This window comes from Lemur catta, chromosome 9 (assembly GCF_020740605.2).
Source record: "Lemur catta isolate mLemCat1 chromosome 9, mLemCat1.pri, whole genome shotgun sequence".
Lineage (NCBI taxonomy): Eukaryota > Metazoa > Chordata > Mammalia > Primates > Lemuridae > Lemur > Lemur catta.
The window spans coordinates 38,918,267-38,931,626 of NC_059136.1; the positions used below are offsets into that span (position 1 = coordinate 38,918,267).

General features: G+C 33.6%; 1 protein-coding gene across 2 annotated transcripts in view; it reads right to left on the reverse strand.

The window, feature by feature from the left end:
• Window positions 1-13,360, reverse strand: part of FAM91A1 (family with sequence similarity 91 member A1) — a 46,775-nt gene that overhangs the window by 25,270 nt on the left and 8,145 nt on the right. Inside the window, exons 4-15 of one of the 2 annotated variants that reach the window (XM_045560522.1) lie at window positions 13,196-13,253; window positions 12,414-12,481; window positions 11,765-11,878; window positions 10,442-10,532; window positions 9,982-10,044; window positions 5,418-5,524; window positions 4,853-4,891; window positions 4,281-4,393; window positions 3,733-3,848; window positions 2,887-2,999; window positions 2,312-2,398; window positions 327-459 (exon numbers count right to left, since the gene is read on the reverse strand). In XM_045560522.1, coding sequence (XP_045416478.1) covers window positions 327-459; window positions 2,312-2,398; window positions 2,887-2,999; window positions 3,733-3,848; window positions 4,281-4,393; window positions 4,853-4,891; window positions 5,418-5,524; window positions 9,982-10,044; window positions 10,442-10,532; window positions 11,765-11,878; window positions 12,414-12,481; window positions 13,196-13,253 — 1,102 coding nt within the window. Of the gene's footprint in view, window positions 1-326; window positions 460-2,311; window positions 2,399-2,886; window positions 3,000-3,732; window positions 3,849-4,280; window positions 4,394-4,852; window positions 4,892-5,417; window positions 5,525-9,981; window positions 10,045-10,434; window positions 10,533-11,764; window positions 11,879-12,413; window positions 12,482-13,195; window positions 13,254-13,360 lie in introns of those variants that run through there. The other variant, XM_045560523.1, reaches the window with a different exon arrangement.

The following is a 13,360-nucleotide window of genomic DNA, read 5'->3' on the forward strand; positions in this document are numbered from 1 at the left end:
GAATCTTTCATTCTTGAAATTTTATGCTTCCTAAATTAACTCAATTTTGGCATTTGTTCACCCCTCAGAGCTAATGCTTGTTCTAAATTCCATCCAGTTACTTAAATAAATTAACACTCCAACACCTTCTCTGGGTACTAAACAGATTTAAATACTATGAATGTTAATGGCACATGAGAAGAGAAAAAGTAAAATAAGTTGACAAGCAAAGAAATTCCCAAAACAAGCCTCTAGTGATGATTATATAAGTGAGCATGATCTGTTTAATTTCTTAGGAAAAAAGTTTCACACAATCATGTCTTCAAAATTAAATATATTTATCATACCATAATTGGGTTGGTCTGGCTGTGCAGTTTGCACAACTAGATCTTTATTGTGACGCAGGAACAGTATTGTGTTTCTCAGAGTAAGTGCATGATCAAAATATCTCTGTGCTTCTCCTTCACCAGTGCTCTGAACCTAAACCAAGAGAAAACAGATTTTGCAACAAGCACCACTTTCATGACATTCACTCTAATAAATAAGTACATAATAGAGATATTAAGACATCATTCAAAAGCAGTAAATTGAAGATTTGGCCAGGCAATACTGAAACAAATATTAACCTCAATTTTGGTTGAGTTTCCAATTTTACAACATTTATGAAGATGACAGAAATTACTCCAAGTAAAACTAACAATTTTACCAACTGAATACTACTAAATTATACCATTATATAAGTTACATGTCCCATATATAATTCAAATAGAGTGCTTAAAAATACTCTAAAACCCATGTATTTTTTTCATCTAGAAAAGTACTCCCATCCACAGTCACCAATTATGCCTGTAATTCTCAACACTTTGTGCACAATTTTGTATCACCAGTTACAAGGTACAATGGAGTATGTGATTCAACATGGCTGTTCACCACTGGTGAACATACAGCTTAAATTCACTCAGCAAGGATTTGCTGAGTGGCTCATATGTACTATGACCTCTCTAGGAGACAAAGGTAAGAGTAATAGACAAAACAGATAAAACTCCTGCCTTCACTGGCCTTATTTATGGTCCTGTTTAATATGTAAAGACATATACATCACAGAAATAGCACAGAAAATGGAATGATAGGTCTACCTAAATTAGGTTTGCATTAAATTAACAAGACCAACCAATTAAGATAATCAAGATCAGACTACTTAAAAAGTAGCTAAGAAACCATTTTTTAAACTAAACCTCAGACAAAAACGCCTTTCCAGGAATGACTATGTGGTAAAAAAAAAATGTATATATATTAATAGATTTATGAATGAGAAGAGCAGACGTGATATTGCAATTTTCTACATTTGATAAAAGACTACTTGAGGCAAGAAAGATAAAAATTGGGAGACCAGAATTTAAAATGTGCAGGAACATAGTAAAAAATTTATTGGCCAAAGATGATACACAGTAAGGAATGGGGTTAACAGAGTGATTTAAAAAGCACTGAAGAAATAATGGAAGTATGAAGACAAAAGTAAAAGAGGCCAATTAATAGCAAAGGATTATCTTATATATTTCTGCACTAATAAAAGTACAAATTCTATGGAGAAAGAGCAGCAAAAAAATGTTATGGTCTTTTTTTAAAAGATATAAAAGAATTACAGAATCATAACAAGTTCTCTGAACAGCATTTATATATATATAGACAGAGTTCATCACTAAAGCACAAAAGGCACCAAAATTATTAGTCAAGGAACAGACTAGGCACACAAACTATTTGCATATAAAGAAAAGCAGAGGATGGAATAAAATATCCAAAGAATGAAAAACACCAATAAAGGGAAATCAAGATTTAGAGCTAAGGAAAACTAGGGCTGTACTCACAGGGGAAAAGGTGGTTTAGAGCAAATATGGCTGAAGTCTTCAAGATGCTAAAAGGGACAGTGAGAGCGGACATAAATATGATACCCAGGGACACTGTTCCAGGTTTAAGATAACTGGAACAAAAATTTCAAATAAAACTGCTTAAGAGATGATCTTAGAGAGTCATACCAGAAAAAAATGAAAGGCTATTTTAGAAAAATTTCAATTCACAAAACTACAGAGTGAGATTTCTATATCCCATTTCTTCATTTTACCAAATTATTAGAGGAGGCAGACATACCACTTTCAACCCACAAAATACATTCCCCCACTCAATATGTTTCGGTCTAAATGACTGCCACAGTATTAAGCTGGGGAATGAGGTAGGAATGAGTAAGAATACACCAAAAACCCATCACAACTAATAGACTGTAAGCAAGAAAAGGTTCCAAATACCCTGTCATCCCTAACATGCACTCTACATTTACCTTTTCTAGTTCTATAAGAAAGCTGTCCAGAGACTCATCTGAGAGTTTGCCTACTTCAAACATTGTGACTGCATGACTCTTCAAGTTCTGCAAAAAAGGAACAAAATATTAAAGTTCTAGTTCCCCTTTTTTATGCTAAGCATAATATCTTATATTTATATTATGCTTTCCAATATATTTAAACTTTTTTTTTTTATTTCAGCGCATCATGGGGGTACATAAGTTCAGGTTATATACAATGTCCATGTCCTGCCCATCCCCCCCAAGTCAGAGCCTCAAGAGTGTCCATTCATCAGACAGTGCGCCTGGCACTCACCATGTAGTCATACCTCTATCCCCTCCCCCCACCCTCCAATATATTTAAACTTAAGGGTGGGTGAGGGAAGGGGCTGGTTCTTCCAATTACAAAAGTAACCTTCACTGAAAGTTACTACACTCCTCTAAGGAATATAAAACAAAGTCAGTTGTGATTTTAGGAATAAATCTAGTACTTAAAAAGATATAAAAGCACTGAATTATTTCATATCTAATCTTTACTTTAAACACCTTCATATTTAAACAAGAATCTGACTTACTGGTGAAAGATTTCCCATCATTAAGAAGGCAGTAAGAGTTGAGTCAAATAGAAATGCGATACGTTTTGTGTATCCTGTAGATAGACTCAGACTGCTTATACTGGCAGTGTCAGCTAAAAAGAAACCATAATTGGAAGTCAAGTAAATGAAAATTATTCTTTGCTTACTATTGTGAATGAGAAAGTATTTCATTCAGCTTTATTTGATAACCAGAAAGTATGTAAGAGGCTCCAGTTATACCTATCTCTAAGCAGAGAAAATTTTTTAAAAATGTTACAAAGCACTTACTTTCATAATATACTTCTTTAAAAGCAGTAATAAAGATTTTGATAACTGTCACACTAACAAGACTAATTAACCTAACCTCTTCAGACAAGTCACCTGACTCAGGTAACAGCCCATGTCGTGGTCTTTCCTGCTCCCAACATTAAACCATGGGCAATCCCCTCATCCACTATGATTTGCCTCCCTTTGGGCTTAGCCCACACCACTCTCTTGGGCTGCAAAGGCCTTCCTCCACTGACCACTGGCAGGCTCTTATTCTTAGCCCAAATAACATCTTGTCTGTGAACCTCTCTAGCCAATAAAGGGTCTCTTCCTCTTTGCACAACTGGTGCTCACATTGTTAGAATTTTATTGGTTATATTCCCTTTGCTTTCCCTAGATTTAATTCTTAGAAAACCATGTTCTAGCGAATTTTATACCCCTAAGACTTAGCACAGTGCCCAAAGATTGCAAGCAGATTAAATAAAATCTGAAACTATAAAATAACTGTAGGAGTGTATGTTTGGACATATGCTGTACCTATAGACAGACTCTAAATTAAACTGAGTTACTACTGCTAACCTGGATCTTCTTGACTATTTGTATCAGTGTCAGTAGCTGATGAAGCTTCTTGTACAGGACTCCTACTTTCCCCGCCATCCCATGATAAGAGCATCTTCTGTGGATCCAAAGTACTCCTGTTAATGAAGAATACATTCACTTTTTAAAAATCATATAAATGATCTTATATATAAATACCTACTCAAGTCACTACTTAAATTATGAATGATCCATCTAAATCCAGTCTTATATTCAAGCCCAAAATTGAGACGTAGCCCCAAAATGCTCTGCCTGCATAAAGCAAGGGTTCTTAACTAAGACCCATGGATAGGCTTAAGGGAATTCAAGAATCCTTCAAAAGTATACATAAAATTGTGCTTTTTTCTGGGGAAAAGGTTCTTAGTTTTCATCAGATTCTAAAAAAGATCCATCACACATAAAAGATTAAAAATCACTAACATATAGGATTCACCTCAAATAATAGATTGAAAAAATAAAATTTCTTTATGTAAAATTAAATGTTTCTTCAAAAGGAAACTCTAATATTTCATACTGAATAAACGAGTTACTTTAATCTGTTTACGGATGGAACATTTTTCCATGATGAATGAAGTTGATCCAAATTTATTACTTGTCCCTTCTTATGGGCAAAACCCAATCGGCAATACATTGAAACAGCATTCTGAAAGGAATACAAAGGAAATTAGCATTTAAAATAAGACACTGAAATATTTGTAGAGAAAAAATAGACTAACCATGACTCTCAAACATTTTCATCCCATAACTAGAAAAAACAATTTTCAGTAGGGCTGTTCCTCCCTTAAGGTCTTCACATATGTACGGGAAGGAATGCTCCCAACTCTCTGGCCTTGCCCTCCCTACCTCATTTCAAGATACCGATCAGGCCGCTTCCTGCCATACACAGAAGTGTGAGGGCTCTTGCAGTCCATGCAGTAGAATCCTGATTCAAGACCCCTTATCTTGCTCTTTCCTACCTTTGTAAGCACCCCTTTATTGTGCACTCCCTCAGACAGCTAACAAGAATCTCAATGCCTATTTCTCAGTAGTTTATCAAGATAAAAATCTGCTAGTAAAATCCATTCAGTATTCACACAAGCAAAAAAAGTATAAAATAACATACCTTAACCAGGGATAAGTCTATCTCAAGGACATTTGCAAGCTGGAAAATAAAATTAAAATTTATTTTTACATTCTCAGAATTATCAGCACATTACACAGTTGTAACAGACAAATGTAATCATAGTAAGCAAAATTCTAAATTATGAATAATTGGAAGACTGAATAAATTTTGAATTCAGAACCTTTTTCTTTCCCTATCTCTAAGACATTTGTAGTAGTACAAATCCAGATAGTGACTATAACAATTCAAGATTCCTTACTCTTTAATTTTTCTCATTTAAAAGAAAAAAATTCCTAAATAGATCAATATAGTCTAAAATACTTTACTAAAGAGTCATGTAAAAAGTTACTTAACCAAATGATAAATTAACTGAAAAAAATTTTATTACACATATGCAGGAATTTATTTAAGAATAGTGACATTTAAGTATATTAATGGTCTATGATCTCCCCAGATACAGATTTTAAAAACATTTTAACCACATCATTAAATAATTCTACGCACTTTACACAAACTTATTTTAAATCTTGAGATTATATTCTTTCATAACACGTTGTCCACTTACCTCTGCAACATTAGTGTACTCATCTATTGAAACAAATATTTTATAGAGCAGAGTTTCAAAATAATCACCTTGCACTCGATTCATTACAAAACCTTCAAGAGGAGGAACTAAAATAAACAAAATAGACTTTTCTCAGTGACATGATTTTATGAAACAAGAAACTATAAATATCCAAACAAAAAAAGAAACCTCTACCTTAGGGACTCAGTGCAGCTTTTGATTTATTTTATCCACTCCATAGCAAGTTTTCTAAAACTCCCCAAGTTAAGGCCATATACGACATTACCGACACAGAGAGGACTATGAAGGTAGAACACGAAATCCACAAAGAGTAACTGAATCCACGAAGGAACTCTCATTACTGAGGCAGAGGAAATGCTGGATGACATGGACTTGGCAGAGAAGGACAAGGGAACCGGGGCTGCTTCAGAATGGGAAAGGCTACAGAGGGTTTCTGATGTGTGGGGTTTTAATGGCAGCAGGAGTGACTGGGCCAAAGCAGAAAAGCAAAGGACTGCAAGATTGCTATGCCAGACAAAAACCAGGTGGATGGAAAGTACTGGCTTTCTCTCTGCCTTTCTCCCCCTCCCCATCACCCCCACTCCATCCAGAGAAGAGGGGAAATTCATCTGCATGATTGTCATGTTTACCAATTGTCACTGGTATAATCTGCTCTTTGGGGCTTTCTGTTCTGTATCCTCCTTGGCGGGCTCAGTGGCAAGACCTTCTTCAGCACAGCAGGCAGCCCAATCATCACTCCCCACCTGAATACTCATTCATACTCATCTCTATCTCTTTAGTCCAAATGCTCTAATCTGATTCACCAGAGTGCTCCGCCCAGCCAATAATAAAGAGGCACTATGCCTTCCTCTGCCATTCTCCCCAGTGTGTACACTTCCCTTGAAAATATCCTGGGAAGGAGAAATGCCTAGGCCACAGTAGCATTTGGGTATCTCTGTGTCCCCTGGCCTAATACCAGCTAACTGTACCCAAAAACCTAAATTATTTTTAAAGGTGAAAATTAAGCAAAATTCAAACAGTCAGCATCAAGACACTGAAAAAAACATGATGCGTATTTCAGGATAGGTTATTCACTTTACAGATCTGGCTCATGTTATTTTCTAATTTAGTGTTACCTATATTTCCAGTCATTCAGGTACTTTTAAGGATCAAGGTTTCTTTACAGAAATATTTTAGAAATCCCATATTTGACACCATTAATTCTTTTCCTATACTATCAGCTATATAAAATAGCAATAGCAAACATTTGTTGAACACTTACTAAGTGCTAAATTATTGCCAGGTGCTTTATATATCCAATTTCATTTAATCCTCTTAACCCCACAAGTTATACAGTAGCATTAATTACCCGTATTTTAGAGATAAAGAAACAAAGGCACTAAGAGGCTAGAAATTTTCCTAAGTCACAATTTATATCTGAGCAAAAAAAAACTGAGGCAACTCCACATGAAAAGATATGGAATAGTCTCTGAAGAATATTTAGTTTTAAGAAAAAGCATGAACTATAGTATACCATCTGTGTAAAAATTAAACTTAACAGTGGCTGTTGAGAGAAATCAGGCAGGTATGCACAGAAATGGGAGGTAGACATTTTTATGCCATTTTATAAATTCAGAATTTTGTATCATAATTATTGCCTACTCAAAAATATGTTAATAAAAATTTTTAAATTATGGAAAATGGTATAAAGTCTTCTAAAACAACTAAAAGTAGAACTACCATATGACCCAGTAATCCCATTTCTGGGTATATAATCAAAGGAACTGAATCGATGCACTGAAGAGATGTCCGCACTCCCATGTTCAATGCAGCATTATTTGCAATAGCCAACATAAGGAAACAACCTAAGTGTCCATCAATAAATGAATGGATAAAGAAAATGTGGTATGTGTACACAATGGAATACTATTCACCCATAAAAAAGGGAAAATCCTGTCATTTGCAACAACATGGAAGAACTCAGAGGAAGTTACGCTAAGTGAATAAGCCAGGCATAAAAAGACAAACACTATTTGGAATCTAATAAAGTTGAATTCATAGAAGTAGAGAGTAGAATGATGGTTACCAGAGTCTGGGGGATGGGGAAGGGGAAGGAATGGGGAATTGTTAATCAAAAGGTACAAAGTTTCAGATAGACAAGAGGAATAGGTTTTGAGATTTACTGCACACCAGGTGGCTATAATGAATAATAATGTATTATGTATTTTAAAATAACTAAGAGAGTAAATTCCCATTGTTTCACCATAAAAAATGATAGGTAAGTAAGGTGATGGCTATGTTAATTAGCTTGATTTAATCATGTCATATTGTATCCATATATCAAAATATCACACTGTATTTCATAAATGTATAGTTATGATTTGTTAATTAAAAAATACATATATATGTACATGTGCATGTGTATACATATATAAACAAACATCTTAGAATAACCAAGAAAGTTATTTTAAAAAACTCACGAGGAAAGCCTGGCCATAACTAGTATCTAATATTAAAAGTTATTCTAAGTCACTATAATCAAAACAATATAGTATCAGAAGAAAAGGGTATCCAATATAGAGGGGAATTTAATGTACGACAAAAGTTATGCTGCCATTCAGCAGTAATGAGTTATTAAAAAAACAATGCTAGCATTCATCCAAATGCTATTGGTTATCCAAAAAGAAAAAAATTAAGTTGAACCCTTATTTCACATCAAATATGAGAATAAGTTCCAAATGAACTACAAATGCAAATATATTTAACAAAAGTTTTCAAGAATTTTTAGACCATATATCCTAAAGGTATTCTATTCAAGCATAGCAGAAATCTAGAAGCTGTAAAGGGTGGACATAAAATATGCAATTAGAAAGTCTGATGAGTAATGAAATAAATATATTTAACAACAGAGCCTTTCATGATTATTTCCTTCAAAGTATTTCTCTCCTCCATATATATTTGTTCCACCACCCATAGGGCTTGTGTTTTTGTTGTTGCTGTTGTTGTTGAAATATATCTGAAATGCCTCCTTTGAAATCAACTTCAGGTATCATCTGTACTGAATTTGATGGCTTGCATGTTGTCACACTGCTTTTCTTTCATGAGTTTACTCCAATTTGGGGAATAGCCAGAGAGGTCACGCGGTGACAAGTAGGGTGAATTCAGTAATTATCATCCCATGGGTTTGTCTGTACCACCAAAAACTGCCAGTTACTAAGTGAAGCGCTGAAGAACAACACACCACTGTAATGAAGCAGCCATCCATTCAGACCTTCTCTGATGGCTTCTTTCAAATACCTCAGTGCTAATGTGAGTCAGTGTTCAAACTGTCAGTCAAAAGGGACTGAAATGAGCTAGTCAAAGATGAATCTTTTTAGGTGGATCTCAAATAAGTCAACATCATCAGATGTTGGATGAGAGTAGGGACTAGAGTAATGCTTTCATATTTTCCACCTATGACAGGAAACCACTACCACTTCTGTCTTCCAGATATCATTTCCTTGTCAAAACCTCTCTAATTTTAAAACTAGTATTTTATTTGTCATAGCAACAACTAAACAAACTGAATTAATATTTCATTTACTTTTCAGGTTATTTCCATTCCAAGCTTAAAATACAGTGCATATATTTACACAGTTCAAAATCCATTACTAAAGAATCACAAACAAATGCTAACTCAAATACAAGTCAGGACACAATAGAGCATGATAAACTGTCAAGATTCAACACTAATATGAGGTAGTAATTCTGTAATAAGCCCTATGACCACTCATTTGGTAATAGAAACAGCATTCCCAGGAATTTTTGACACTTTATATTTGATTACACAAACATTAAGTATCTAAATATGGTAAAAAGATATCATAAATAAAAATAGCAGCTAAAAGATATGCTACAAAACATACTTGTAACACATAACCTGAATATAATAAGTGCTTCTACAAACTGGTAGGAAATCTAACCTAAAGAAAAAAAGCATCTGTGTGGTATAAAGTTGACCACACACCACTACAGCGCAAAAAAAAATTGGAAATAATCTAAATAGCCAGCAATAGGAAATGGTATAATAAATTGATACATCCATAAGGTATAGAAGGAAATACACAGGCCACTTAATATTGGTTTAACTTGGAGAAGTGGGTAAAGGAGGAAGGGAAAATAAAGTAAGGACAAAAAAAGACTGTAGGTAACATGAAAAAATAAGACACAGGTATGTTAAGTGAAAATGGAGAATATACAATTCTATATTACTGAATATATGTATAAAACTGCTTTTCCCTGAACAAAGACTAAAAAGGGACATGAATTTATAAAAATATTGATTTGATTTGGGATTGTGAGAAATTTATCTTGGATTTCTATTATTTTTATATAGTGTATATATCAAAATAACATAAAAATGAAAATAAGGAATTTAAGTAAAACCATCACAATGTGTTACTATATAATGAAGAAGAAATGCTTTTCTTTGAAAAATCCTCTAAGATCCTAGGACAGATGACATGCAGCACTCAGCACCTAGCAGCCATTCAAAAAACATTAAAAAATATTAGCACAGACTTACCTGCTATACAACTGTCATCAGATATTGGTACATCCAGATAAATAAATCCTTTGTTATATAAACCTATAGAAGCAAAAGAACTTTGCTTTAGATGGAACACCGCACACAGCAATTTAAAAAAAAAAAATTTGATTCCTGGCTTTCTGTAAAGATTCTTACAACTGAACGCTATGTGAAGAAGGAAAAAGTAAAATACAAGAGAAAAAGAATTATATTAAAGTTTTTAAATCTTGGTTTCCTACATATAATCAGAACTACAAAATTTTTCTTACCATTGATTTGTATAAATTTCTAGCGTATGTGACTAATTATAGCCACAGTGGAAAGTAAAAGACTAAGGTCACATTTCAAACAATACCATGCCTTAGGGAATAATACTATTTGTACCTACTTGATAAGTAATGAAAGGTTTAAAACAAGTTTTTATGTTGACAAAAGACCATTTCTACTAACCACTTACTATGTACTACATTGTAATCTAGTGATCCAGAGAGTTGAGGGCCTGAATCGATGATCTTATCAATAGCGCATTTCTCAGGCAAAGTGCATATCTAAGAAAAGCAAAATATTTTCAATTAAGTTCTGTCCAAATTCACTAATTCATAAGTCTCCTGAAATTTATTCATGTTGAAACCAAGGATTACATGTCATTAGTTCAATGAACTACATATCTTTCTCATTTATCACTCTAGAATCCAAACAAAAATCTATGCACACAGCCATCAATTAAGGTGCCAAAATATGTTACCAACAGAACTTAGAGAAGAAAATTATTATAAGTACCAATATGTGCTGGTTAGCAATGAGTGTTCACTAATAAATACCAGTATTTATTCCTTGTCTTTGAATTGGGTTTGCTGATTCTGAATCTCTCAAATCAGAAATTTACTCAAACTCCACAAGAATGTTATCAGTGGCAGGAAGGGTCACTAGCTTATGATACAGTTTGAGAGCTCCGTTAGGAAGTTATTATACTGAAGTGAAATTTCTAAGCCTTCTACTCACTGGATTTACTATGCCCTCTGGAGAAAAATTAAATGCAGACTAAAAAAAGTCCATATACTCACTTACAATCCTTCAACCACACATAAATATGACCTGGTCTCTAGGCCCCCTCATCACCCCACCCCTTTCCTCTAAATCAATATCCCTTCCAAGATGTGGTCTGACCACTGGGAATATCAATTCCCTTGATCTTGACGCTATCACCCCCATCAAAAAACCTATCACTTCAGCACAGCAGTTTAGGGCAGTGATTAATAGCACAGCTTCCTTGGCAAACTGACTGGGTGAAAATCCTGGACCTTTACTACCACTATGACTTGAGCTGTTACTTAAATGTTCTGTGCTCACTTTCCTCATCTGTAAAATGGGGGTACAAATAATACATCTCTGGGGTTATTATGAAAATTAAATGAGACAATAGAGAAAGCATTTGCAGTAGTGCCTGGCCCACGTAGCACACAGCACGTGTTCAAAAGTGTTAGCCAAAATTATTGTTGTTGGTAGCTGTGGCATCATCCCACTTTACATGAAACTTCTATCTAATTAACACTCCCAGATAATTACATCTGAACCAATCAAGTCTCCCTCACCTTTAAAGAGTATCTTGGAAATTCACCAATATTCTAGACTACTAAGATCATTTTAAATTTTGCATTTAAGTTTAATTTTCTTTAGGAAAACTAAATAGTGTTATTTTTAAAAATAATTATAGAACTATAATTGAAAATTGTAAAATAGGTTAAAAAGAGTTCTATGTTTAACTTTTAAAGATCTCTACCTTGATGTCATCTTCTGTGATATATCCAGCCTGCACCACCCACCACGCCTCTATGGCAATTTCCACTGGCTTTACTGGTAGAAGATCACGGGCCGTTTTCCTTCTGAAAAATTTCTGCAATGGTACAAACATCTGAGAATTTGCAATCAACCTAAAATTACCACTTTCTTCTTATATCAATCATACAATAAGAGTGAAAATCTTAACTATTCTAGGTATATTGAATGAAAAAAGTCATACTTAAATTGTTTCAAAATAAATTATTTCAAAACACTAATCATTAAATCTAGATCTAAATCCAGAAACTCAAATGAAACCCAATAGGTAAAAAACACACTTGAAAATGTATACATATTTCACCCATTAAGTGAACCCTAGGATAAAAAAGGGCAAGTAAAAAAAACCAAAAGAGTAAAAATAGTTTTTAAAAATAAATGTTTTATGCCTTAAATATTTTCTAATTCAATAATCACTTGAGCGATAATATAGAGAATACAGAGGAGTTCTTTTCATATTGTCTCTATGTTAAGGACATTTCATTTGGTCAAACAAATATAATTTATTATTTCTACCACTTAAAAAAACTAATCAAACTGTGTGATAAGGAGACCAAAACAATGGGGGGAAAAAAGGGAAATGACTGACTTACTTTTGATGATCTACACTGATTCATAAGATCAATATACTGGTTTCTTCCTATGCCAAGAAGCCTTAGACCTGAAAGAAAGAGTCTTTCCTTTAAAACCTTTTAATATATCTTGAAATGTAAGTACACCCACAAGTGATTTTAGGAAAAACTCAATTCTCAGCTTGTGTTCATCTTTTGACAACTGATCAACATGATCTGCCCATATAAAATTAAAAGGAATTCTTCAAACAAAATATAAAAGCAAGCTAAACTTTGGGAGAGATGAATTCAAGCTGACACTTTCGATAAATCAGAATATTTTTAAAAAGCAGAAGTCCTCTCAGTTTTAGGAAATCAAAATGTACTTCTCAGCGAAAGCTTCTTACACAACAAAACTATGGTCATATTTCAAAATACACAATTAAAATAAGAATAAAACATCAGCAAATTGTGTTAGTAAAAACCATGTATCACACTGCAAAAATACTGTGCCCAAGTTTTCTTCCCTCATTTGGTATATTCACATCCAAGTGTCAAAAAGAACTTCATTCTCTAGAAATATATAGATTAGTCCTATTTATCTGATTCTACCACTCTAAAATATTCCTCTTTTAGATATTCAGGCTAAATCTTACATTTGACTTGTACCATCTGATAAAAATTCCTATTAATAATGTTGCTTGCTATTCCCATTTCAGGTTATTTCAGATTAAAAACACATATTACAATACTGACAGACAACAGTATTCATGTACAATTATACAATCTAAATATTACCTCCATCAGCAAAATTAAATACTTACAGTCAGCAGCAGTAAAATTGGGCAATGAATCGTAACTTTTCTCACTGTTCATAATGTCCTTTTAAAAAGAAAAAATTTAAAATTTAAAATGCAAAACATCCTTAGATTAAAAACATGTGTATAAATATATATTACTACAGCCAAACAGAACAACAATAATTATTA